This window comes from Acartia tonsa, chromosome 14 (genome assembly GCF_053477335.1).
Source record: "Acartia tonsa isolate MP-2025a chromosome 14, ASM5347733v1, whole genome shotgun sequence".
Classification (NCBI taxonomy): domain Eukaryota; kingdom Metazoa; phylum Arthropoda; class Copepoda; order Calanoida; family Acartiidae; genus Acartia; species Acartia tonsa.
This window is the reverse complement of record NC_137273.1, coordinates 1,699,131-1,711,037: the sequence shown is the minus strand read 5'-3', so window position 1 is coordinate 1,711,037 and position 11,907 is coordinate 1,699,131. Positions and strand designations below refer to the sequence as shown.

General features: G+C 34.7%; 1 protein-coding gene across 14 annotated transcripts in view; it reads left to right on the top strand.

Moving 5' to 3' along the window:
- Positions 1-11,907, top strand: part of LOC145305547 (adiponectin receptor protein 1-like) — a 43,955-nt gene that overhangs the window by 407 nt on the left and 31,641 nt on the right. For 13 of the 14 annotated variants that reach the window (XM_080147196.1, XM_080147198.1, XM_080147205.1 and 10 more), the window contains exons 2-4: positions 332-407; positions 1,082-1,124; positions 1,856-1,901. In XM_080147196.1, the coding sequence (XP_080003322.1) occupies positions 332-407; positions 1,082-1,124; positions 1,856-1,901 (165 nt within the window). Of the gene's footprint in view, positions 1-95; positions 120-331; positions 408-475; positions 528-1,081; positions 1,125-1,855; positions 1,902-11,907 lie in introns of all 14 variants that reach the window. The other variant, XM_080147207.1, reaches the window with a different exon arrangement.

Here is an 11,907-nt window from a genome sequence, read left to right as displayed (position 1 = left end):
TTTGTGTATCATTATGTGGGATGTACATTAATTTATGGGCCAATTGTCTTATCCCTTTAGATCCTTGTGTTTAACTGCTGTGTTATTGATCTTAGGTGGCAAAGAAGTCAAGCTTACTATAACACAGAACATAATTGGGGATGTACATCAATTTATCGTCCATCGTCTTATTCCTTTAGAAACCTGAGTGTTAATTGCTGTTTTGATGATCTTAGGGGGCAAAGAAGTCAAGCCTACAACTAAAAATTATTAGAAGGAAGGGTGGTAGGGTACATGGACGATAAACTGATGTACATCACCAATTATGATAAATAAAATTACCCTTTCTTAGGTTGCAAAGAAGTCAAGCTTACTACAACACAGAACTACAAAGTCCCTGGGAGGAAATATATGTCTCGCAGATCTAGGTAAGATAGAAAGATAGATAGGTGGACAGACAGACAGATAGACAGGAGATAGATAGTCAAGCTTACTACAACACAGAACTACAAAGTCCCTGGGAGGAAATATATGTCTCGCAGATCTAGGTAGGATAGATAGATAGACAGACAGACAGATAGACAGACAGATAGATAGATAGATAGATATTCAAGCTTACTACAACACAGAACTACAAAGTCCCTGGGAGGAAATATATGTCTCGCAGATCTAGGTAGGATTAGCAAATTTATTCAAATTAAGGGGGACATAGGCCCTGCAGGGTTAGGGATAGAGAGATAAAAATATGTTGGGTTGGAGGGTTCTGTAAAGGCTAATAAATATCTAAAGTAAACATCACCTAAAATACAATCTTATTTGACAGGGATTTCCTTATATAAAAGTAACAGGATGTCTGTCTGTAGCTTAGGATCTCGCTAACCGCTGAACCTACTTGGTTCTTCTTTACAGTGAAGCTTTTTTTTGTTATAAATCTCCCCCCCCCAAAAAAAAAAAAAAATTGTTTTTAAACTAAAAGTTAAAGGTTCTCTTAGATAGGATTCAAATTATTTATTGTAAAAACAGAAAAAAAGTATTTAGTCCAAATATATAACCTTTAGGTTTTGAAATTGAAAACTGTAAAAAATTAAATATTTTATTTTAGAACGTGATTTATCTCCAGTTGAGCAAGTTAGAGAATATTTTAGGTAATAATGATATTAATATTTATATACGTTTCCGTAATCAATGTTCGCACTGAAAAATCATGTATAGACAATTTTCCACGAAAAAATAAAAATTATAAGATTAATCACAGTTTTGTTATCCTGGGTCAGGGGCGTCCAAGCTTTTTATTTTGGGGGGGGTAAAAAATTTTTAGGGGGGGGGTAATTCGTGTTTGGGGGGGGTAAAATGGCGCGCGAAGCGCGCCGCAAATTTTTTTTACCCCCCCCAAAATTTTTACCCCGGGGGTAAAATTTGCTTGGGGGGGGGTAATTACCCCCCCTGAAATCTGTTGGCAGGGGTAAATTTAGTTTACCCCCCCCAAAATTTACCCCCGGGGTAAAATTTTTGGGGGGGGTAATTTAAATTTTATTAAATATATAGTATTAGAAATGCGCGCGAAGCGCGCAAAAATTTTTTTTATTAGAGATTTTTTATTTTGGGGGGGGTATTTACCCCCCCAAAATTGTTTGGGGGGGGTAAATACCCCCTCCTTAATGGTTGGGGGTGCCTACGGCACCCCCAGGGTAGGGGTAAATTTTGAATGGGGGGGGTAAAATGAAAAAAATTTTGGGGGTGCCAATTGGCCCATTACCCCCCCCCTTGGACGCCTATGACTTCAGATCCAACAAAATTGGTTTAAATCTTATATTTTTTCATCACTTTGTTTGTGGTTAATTTCTAACAATCAAAAACCGATTTTTTAATGTTTTAGTGATTGTGGAGAAGAAATGGTGGAAGATTTTGTCAGAATTTATCAGGTAAGAATGACATTTTAGGGATTTTAAGCAACAAAACAACTGTTTTAAAATAATATTAGTGGCTGTGCCGCATACATCAATTGCAGGAAATAGACTAAAACCATCACGGAATATTTATTTAAAGCTTTCTGTGATTAGCTACATCTTAACAGACCAAACAAATAAAAAAATGTAAATACTTTATATAAAACTTGTGGCTACGCCCCTAGAGGCCTTTTGTCATACTTGAGGGGAAGTGGGAGGGGAATCGATGCTCCATTTTAAATTTTAGTTTGAAAAAAACTAATGGAAAATTTTTAGGGGGGAGTTATTGAACTCTTCGCATACAGTTAGATAGACACATAGACATTTTGTTACTTTTATACATTGATTAAAGTTTTAATATGAATGACTTTAAAGTTGGGTTTGGTTGGATAACCGGCCATTTTAAATATCTTGCCGGATACCGGATATTGTAACTATCCGGCCAGATATAATCTTTTAATTTGCCGAATATTCGATGTTGGCCGGATATCCGGTATCTGGCCCAACCCTATAGCAAAAAGTCATATTATCTAAAGTATTGCCACTCTTAAAAATATTTCTTAAATTTCGGCTTTCTTTCATTTTTCCGAATCGTGAAATACAGAGGGACATATATTCTAAGATATTGATCTACCTATTGGAATACAGGGGTCTTAAGGGGTAAGACAATGGACGATAATTTAATCTAAATTATCCCGTTTGAAGATTGAAATTATTGGTTGAAAAGTTTGAACATTAATAGTTTGCAAACAACAGATTATTAATATATAAAAGTACCCAAGGTTTTTGAGCTAACCAATAAGTTAAAACTTTGGGTACTAGTATAATTTATAGTCCAATGTAACCCCCAATCCATGATGGGATTATTGTAATAATAGTAAAACTGTTTCTTATTCTTCCAAACTTTCACACTAAAAATCTACTAAAGGAATGTTTTTGTCGTATCATAATTGGAAGGGTACATGATACATTAATGTTTCTTTCATTGTCTTATCCCTTACTAGCGGCTTCGCCCCTAGCCTCTAGGGGCTTTGCCCCAAGAGGTGTTAAAAAAAATTAAGGCGAAATTCGTTAAAGGACCAAGGAAATCTTAAGAAAAAAAAAAAAAAAATGGGGGGAGGATTTTTTTGTTTTTGGGGGGTTGGGGGGGTCCCATCCCCCAAGAAAATAGCTTAAAACCACCACAGGACCAATAGGTATATACCCCGAAGAGAAGAATCCGATCGGTTCAGTGGTTACCGAGATCTTAAGGGACAGACAGACAGACAGACGGACAGACAGACATCGTTCTACTTTGTATTATAGATATCTCTGGAAAACATGTGAAAATAAGACAATAATTGAAAACAAAGAGCAATAATAGTTAATTCTTTCATCGTATTATAAACGGCTTTCCGCGGATATAGAATGTACAATTATAAGAATAAAACTAGTTTTTTAACCCCGAGGCGCCGAAGGCACCGGCTAAAAAACTGGTTTTAATCTTATGATTGTACATTTTTATATTCGTAGAAAGCTGGATATAATACGATGCTAGAAATAGTTTTTTCGTATGGATGAGAACCGGTTCCTATCCACCGGATTCGAATGAATACGAGAATAGTTATTTCTCGTATCGTATTATAAACGGCTTTCCGCGGATATAGAATGTACAATTATAAGATTACACCGGCTAAAAAAACTAGTTTTAATCTTGTGATTGTACATTTCTATATTCGTAGAAAACTGGATATAATACGATGCTAGACATAGTTTTTTGTATGGATGAGAACCGGTTCCTATCCACCGGATTCGAATGAATACGAGAAAAAAAATCAAATGTTCAGAATATCTGCCCCTGCTCATATTAAGAAGTACTTTTAATATCACAGACAGAAACATGCTAACTGTGAATTATACCGGTACCCAAAGATTTAATAATCTTAGTTGTTGACTTTGGGTACTTCTATTAAATATTGATTGGTATGTATAAAACTAGTTGTGTTCACACTTTTCCACCTTTAATTTATCTTTCATTGTAATTTCCCTGAAGATTTCTTATGAAAATTAAATAACACTAAAATGAATTGATATAGAAAACTTATTATTTTATGGTGAAGTTTATTGTGTAAAAATTGAAATATATAAAACACTTTTACAACTTTTACTGTTTAAGAGTTGCTAGCGTTTGCGCCCCTAGCATCTAGGGACTCTGTAGTCAAAGTGACTAGAAAAATAGCATAAAACCAATCCCAAAACGTGGGTAATTTTGTTGAATTCTGATTAGTTAGTGTCTAAACTACCAATAGTTTTATTTTACAGATGGAGTAATATTGTTTAACATAATTGGGGATGTTCCTCAATTTATCCTCCATTGTCTTATCCCTTAAGATCCCTGCACTTAATCTTTCTTTCAATTAGTTTTTTAGAAAATTTATCGCCGTCCTTGAGCATGCGTCAGTCTTCTTGACTTTCACTTTCAAGTAGCGCAGCTACTCTATACTACACTTTGTCTGTGTGTCTGGTTTCCAATGTTTTATAACCATGTTTATTTTGTTTGTTGGCCTAAAAACTTTGAATTATTATTGGTTTGTCCCTTATTTTCAACCAATAATTTTAATCTACTTAAAAGGTAATTTTATTTATCATCATTAGGGTTACTTGTCAATTTATCATTCATTGTCTTATCCCTTAAGATCCCTGTTACAGAAAGTAGCTTAATGTCTTTATATCTTTTTTTTCCGAAATAATAATATCTTTAATCTAAATATTACTTATTTATTACAACTTTTGGACATACTATTCCTTGATAAGTTAACCCGTACGTCTGCTTTACAAAGTGTGTGATGTTTTATCCTTCATAGTATTACAGTTTAATTTCTGCCTTTGCTAGCCCCTTACTATGTTGTCAAACTAATATCAATCCATAACTTAAGAACTCTTTCTAGCAGGGAATGATGGGACATTGGGCTGTTAATTACCCTAGTCCCCAAAGTTTTATAACAACCTTTTGTTATTTGTTGGCTTAATAACTTTAGAGACTTATTAACTTTTGATTGGTTGGTTTATTAGGTGTTAAAACGTTTCAACTACTAATTGCAAATTACAGAAGAAAATTTTTCGTTTATTATTATAAGGGATGTACGTCAATTCATTGGCCATAGTCTTATCCCTTTAGATCCCTGTATTCTAAGCTTAGTACAAAAAACGTGTCTCTTATTAGTTGAAGTCAAATCTTTAAGAAATTATCTTAAGTTGGAAAATAGTTATTTATCGCATTGTATTATAGACAGCTTTCCGCGGATATAAAAATAAAAAAAGATGAAGATTAAAACCAGTGTTGTTAGCTCCGAAGGCCCGGGCTAACAAAACTGGGATTTTTATTTCAACATTTGTGGAAAATTGTCTGTAATACGATGTCAGACATAATGTTTCAGACTGAAATTTTTTTTTACAATAGTGATGTTTAAATAAAATTAAAATTAAATAAAAAAGGTAAATTGATAGGCATAATAAAATTAACAAGATGTCTGTTTGTCTGTCTGTATGTACTTAAAATTTCGATAACCACTGGACCGACATGGTTCATCTTTTCAATGAAGTTTCTTAAAGGTCCAGGTTAGGCTGATAATCAATAATGATGAACAAAATTAGCCCTCTTGTGGATTAATAATATTGGTTAAAAAGTTTGTACACTAAATTTGTAAGTCCTCAAAGTTCTAAGCCTGTGAATGAAGAACATAATTACAAAACTTTGGGTACAATAAAGATTCAAAGTCTAATGTCCCCTCCCTCCCTGTTTTAAATGTATGAAATTCTTATTTAAATGTATCATATTTCTTAATTGAAAACAATGTTTTTATAATGGATTTAGAATATACGTGGATATAATGACGGTTAAAAAATTTTTCGTCAATTTAGATTGCTATAGTAAACCTCATTTATCGGTCAGTTCGTTCATCCTGTAGGAGGGGATGTGTGTGTGTGTGCTGTAGATGGGGAATTTCGTTATAATAGCCAGCTGTGAGTATCACTTTAATTAAGTACATGAAAATCTGGTGCAACATCCAAGTAATAATATATCCATTGTTTTTTTTTTATAAATGTCGAGTAACTTTGTATTTTTGTCAAACAGGGAGGGGACATTGGACTATAAAATATGATGGTATCCAAACTTTTATAATTAAATTCCAGGGAGGGAGGGGACATTGGACTGTAAATTATGCTTGTACCCAAAGTTTTAGGCAGAAAGAGGACATTGTACTAAAAATCAAGATATTTTTAATTATTGAGTCCTCTCATTCGTTGGCTAAAAAAACTTTTTACAAATCTTGAAACAAAATATTTTGCTTTACAGGGTAATTTTGTTTATTATCAATAGGGATGTACACTAATGAATGTTTGTCTGTGTTTTCAAGAAACAAGGCTTGATATGGAAAAATAAACAAACTAATACAAGGATTACAACATCCATAAGTACTAAAAAAATCACAGAGAGAGAGGGGACAAAAGGATGTTTATTACACAAGTCCCCAAAGCTTTATAATAACGTTTTCTTATTCGTTGTCTTAACAACTACAACATTGGGGACTTGTTAGAATTTTGATTGGTTGGTTTATTAAGTTGAGTGATCTTACGTTTCAACCACTAATTTTAATCTACAGAAGGGGTAATATTGTGTATAACAATTGGGGATTACATCAATTTATCGGCCATTGTCTTATCCCTTTAGATCCCTGACTAAAAAATCACAGAGAATGGACATAAAGACAAAGTGAGTTATAGAGCAGATGTTCAGCTGTCATAGCAAAGAAAAAAAAGATATATGATATGCAAAACTCAAAGAAAATCAACTTACAAAAATGAGGTTTATGTCTTTTTAAACAATGTGTAAAATAGATGCACTTATGTCAAAAAATCTTTAATATTTACCAAATGATTAATAGACTGACTGACGGACAGACAAGTTGAATTATAGAGTAGCTTCGCTACTAATAAAAAAGAGCTTATTTTTTGTTGATTAGTCTTAGTTGATAGTGATATATTAGTTAATACATTTAAACGTTTTAGTGGATTTCCTTCTTGTATGAAAAAGTTATAGGTGATATTTTGATAATTTTATTAGAAGGATAAATTAATGTTCATCCCCAATAATGACATATAAAATTACCCAGTCTGTAGATTAAAATTAGTGGTTTAAAAAACGTTTAAACACTCAATTTAATAAACCAACCCATCAAAATTTAGTAAAAGTCCCCAAAAATGTTAAGTTAACGAATAAGAAAACGTAATTGTAAAACTTTGGAAACTAGTGTAATAAACAGCCCAGTTTCCCATCCCTCTCTCTGCAAAGCTAAAAAGTCTTTCATATTGGTACCCAAAGGTTTATAACCACGTTATCTTATTCGTTGGCTCAAAAACTTTAGGTACTTTTAACACATATTGATTGGTTAGTTTAAACTATCAGTGTTCAAACTTAGCAACCAATGTGTTGAGCCAAAAAAAAAAGGTTAATTTTGTTTATAATCATTGGAGTAGGGAATCTTCAGAATGCTCCAAAAAATGAGTTATAGTCTCCAGGGAGGAAGGGGACATTGGACTGTTTATTACACTAGTCCCAAAATTATCATGATGTTTTCTTATTCGTTGGCTTAATGACTTTGGGAACTTTTATTTACTGTTGATTGGTTGGTTCATTAATTTGAGTGTCCAAACGCATCAACTACTTATTGTAATCTACAGAAGGAGTAATTTTGGGTATCATCATTGGGGATGTATATCTATTTATCGGCCATTGTCTTATCCCTTTAGATCCCTGTATAATTGAAATTATGAAAAACAAGAAATCAAAATAAATCATAGAAATATATTTGGGTGAAATGAAAACGTAATGTCTTGACATGGATTTGGACAAAAATTCTAAAAAAACAGGACTAATAAAAGGTTTAATAAACATATACTCGAATTCTTTAACTTTGGTATAAATATTTATTGGTTGGTTCAAACTAGCAGTGTCAAAATATTTCATCAATATAAGGGGTGTTTTCATTTATCATCATTACTTAATTAGTTTTTTAGTGTATTTTTGCCTTTTATAACAACAATTGATGATTTTGAGACAAAATTTATTTTTTTCTTCGCATTTTGTCTATAACAATAACATAGTATATATACTCAGGGATCATGAGGGATAAGACAATGGACGATGAATTGATGTACATCCCAAATAATGTTACTGTATATACAAAATTACCCATTCTGTAGATAACAATAAGTTGCTGAAACGTTTGGACACCAAACTTTATGAACCAACCATCGAGATTTAGCAAAGCCCCCAAAGTTGTTAAGCCAACGAATACGAAAATGTTATTATGGAAGACTTTTGGGGACTAGCGTAATAAGCAGCCCAATGTCCCCTCAATCCCTGAGACATAACATTAACATTCATAATTTATAAATAGAAATGATAATAGATGTATTACCATAAATAGTTCTTCAGTCACGATAATCCGTCCAATTTAAAGGATTTTTTAGCTGACTTATTCTATGAATGAAATTATATAATGATTTCCCTTTCCTTACCAAAATGTGTATACTTTTCAACCGATAATTTATTTGGAATTTTTTCAAGGGAGGGAGGGGACAATGGACTGTAATTAACACTAGTACCCAAAGTTTTATAACCAAATTATCTAATTCGTTGGTTCAATAACTTTGGGTACTTTATTGAATTTTGATTTGTTTCTTCCATACGTTACAACCAATAATCGTAATTTTCAAAAGGGAAAATTTTATTTATCATCATTGGGAATGTATATATATTTATCTTCCCTTGTCGTGTCTCTAAAGATCCCTGGTACACTTTTCAACCAATAATATGGTCGGATTTTCCTATACTGATTATCTATTTGGGTCAATTAAGAGATGGGGGATCGAGACATTTTATATTTATTATAAATAGATACATAACAAACGTGATAATAGATAGAATAAAATTGACTTTTATTTCTATTACAATTTCTAGCGGCTACGCCCCTAGCTTCTAGTGGCTTTGCTCTGAGGCCATTGATCAACCTAATTTCGTATTTTAGATTTAAAAAGAAAAAGTTAAAAATAAAGTTTGGGTTTTTTTTTTGGGGGGGGGGGATATTTTTAATTTTTTGGGGGGTTAAGGGTGTCCTACCCCCCCCCCCCCCAAGAAAATAGCTTAAAACAATCACAGGATCAGTAGGTATATTCCCTGAAGAGTAGAGCCCAATCGGTTCAGTGGTTACTGAGATCTTAAGCTTTAGACGGAAAAACAGACATCGTTTTACTTTGTATTATAGATTATCCTATTATATAAAGTTTTAAGGATTTGCTAGTCCGTTAAGATCTCTCAAACCACGGAACTGACTCTAATGATTCTTCACTTAGGTCCTGGGATGGTTTTAGGCTACTATTTTTCAAAAGCTGGTACTCTATTATATAAATCTTTTTTAGTTAATTTAAAAGTATTTACGCCGAAAAAAGCGTCAGTTTCAAAAATACAACTTAATTGTTATCAATTTAGCAAGTTTTGCGTTTTGTTGTGTTCATTTATTATTTTTTTTGGGGACCTCAAAAAAACATTGTTGTCAAAAAGTTTGTTTGTGTGCCTGTCCTTCTTCAGAGAGAGAGAGAGGGGGGGGACAATGGGCTGTTTATTACACTAGTCCACAAAGTTTTATGATAATGATTTCTTTATCATTGAGTTAACAAATTTGGGGACTTTCATTGAATTTTGATTGATTAGTTCATAAAGTTGAGTGTCCAAACGTTTCAACCACTAGTTGTAATTTATATGATGGTTAATTTTGTGTATCATCATTGAGGATTTACATCAATTTATCGGCCATTGTCTTATCCCTGGTCCTTAATACATTGGATAGGTTAACTGATTTTTAAAAGCGAAGCTTTTCTATAATTAGGGTCGGTACGTCCGTCCGTCCGTCCGTCACTCCGTACGTCCGTCGTCCGTAACGGATAGCTTTTTTCGTTAATTTAGGCATGTTAGAATTGTCCTATCGATTTCAAACTTTGCATGGTGATTCCTGTAGTAGTTAGGTACGATTTAGAAAGCGTAGCAACTCTATAATCATTACCAAAATGTCCGTACGTCCATTTTAAACATGTTAATTTTTTTACTTTTTTAACAACAAATTTTTATATGATCTAATTATCCGATCGATCTGATTTTTTGTATACTGATTCCTGGGACATCAAAGTACAATATTATAAGCGAAGCAACTCTACAATTAAGTCCTAAAAATGTAAGTATGTCCATAAACATTATCCTGTATCAAGCAGTTTTTCAACAAAGGGGGGGGTTTTTAATGCAACCATCTCGTAATCAGTGAGCAAATGGCACTTAGAATTCGAATTTCGATCTGAAATTTTGCATGAGTAATCCTTGATAGGTCTATTTTCCCTAAATCGTACAAAAAGTTGGAAAAGTAACGGCTGGCGGCTGGCAGCTCAGCCGTTTAGCCGTTTTTTGCCTATTTTTAGGGCAAATTCATCACTAATTACGTAGGAATCAACTTTTTAAAACATATTTTTGATTTAATTCATGTTAAATGATAACAATAATCATTTTTAAAAATTTTTAGTACCAGCTGCTAAACGGCTAGAACCGGCTTAAAAACGGCTGGGAGCTGCTAAGAGTATAAAGGGTAGATAGGGCTTGTGACATGTCTAGGGGCAGGTTTCTATGGGTGCTGAGCTCAAAAATGCTACTAAAAATAGTGACGGCCAATCCATATGGCAGCTGGGTAACAGCTGCAGCTCAGCTGCGAGCGGCCAAGAGTAGAATGAGTAGATAGGGCTTGTGACGTGTCTAGGGGTAGGTTTTTATGGGTGCTGAGCTCAAAAATGCTACCAAAAATAGTGGAGGCCCATCCACATGGCAGCTGGGTAATGGACGCAGCTCAGCTGGGTAACGGCCGCAGCTCAGACGAGATAGGCCAAGAATAGAATGAGTACATGAGGCATGTGACGTGTCCAGGATTAGGTTTTTATGGGTGCTGAACTCAAAAATGCTTCTAAAAATAGTTTCGGCCAATCCATATGGCAGTTAAGTAATAGCTGCTGCTCAGCTGCGAGTGGCTAAGAGTAGAATGATTAGATACGGCTTGTGACGTGTCTAGGGGTAGGTTTTTATGGGTGCTGAGCTCAAAAATGGTACTAAAAAAAGTGGCAGCCCATCCATATGGCAGCTGGGTAACGGCCGAAGCTCAGCTGGTAGAGACCAAGAGTAGAATGAGTACATAGGGCATGTGACATGTCTAGGGGTAGGTTTTTATGGGTGCTGAGCTCAAAAATGCTACCAAAAATAGTGGCGACCCATCCATATGGCAGCTGAGTAACAGCTGCAGCTCAGCTGTGAGTGGCCAAGAGTAGAATGAGTAGATAAGGCTTGTGATGTGTCTAGGGGTAGGTTTTCATGGATGCTGAGCTCAAAAATGGTACCAAAAATAGTGGCATTCCATCCATATTGCAGCTGGGTAACAGCAGCAGCTCAGTTGCGCGCCACCAAGAGTATAATGAGTAGATAGAGCTTGTGACGTGTCTCGGGGTAGGTTTTTATGGGTGTTGAGCTCAAATATGCTACTAAAAATAGTGGCGACCAATCCATATATGGCAGAAGAGTAACAGCTACAGCTCAGCTAGGAGCGGCCAAGAGTAGAATGAGTAGATAGGGCTTGTGACGTGTCTTAGGGTAGGTTTTTATGAGTGCTGAGCTCAAAATGCTACCAAAAATAGTGGTGACCCATCCATGTGGCAGCTGGGTAACGGCGGCAGCTCAGCTGGGAGCGGCCGAAAGTAGAATGAGTACATAGGGCTTGTGACATGTCCAGGGGTAGGTATTTGTGAGTGCTGAGCTCCAAAATACTACCAATAATAGTGGCGGCTCATCCATATGGCAGCTGGGTAACAGCTACAGCCCACAAGCCCTATCTACTCATTCTACTCGTAGCCTCTC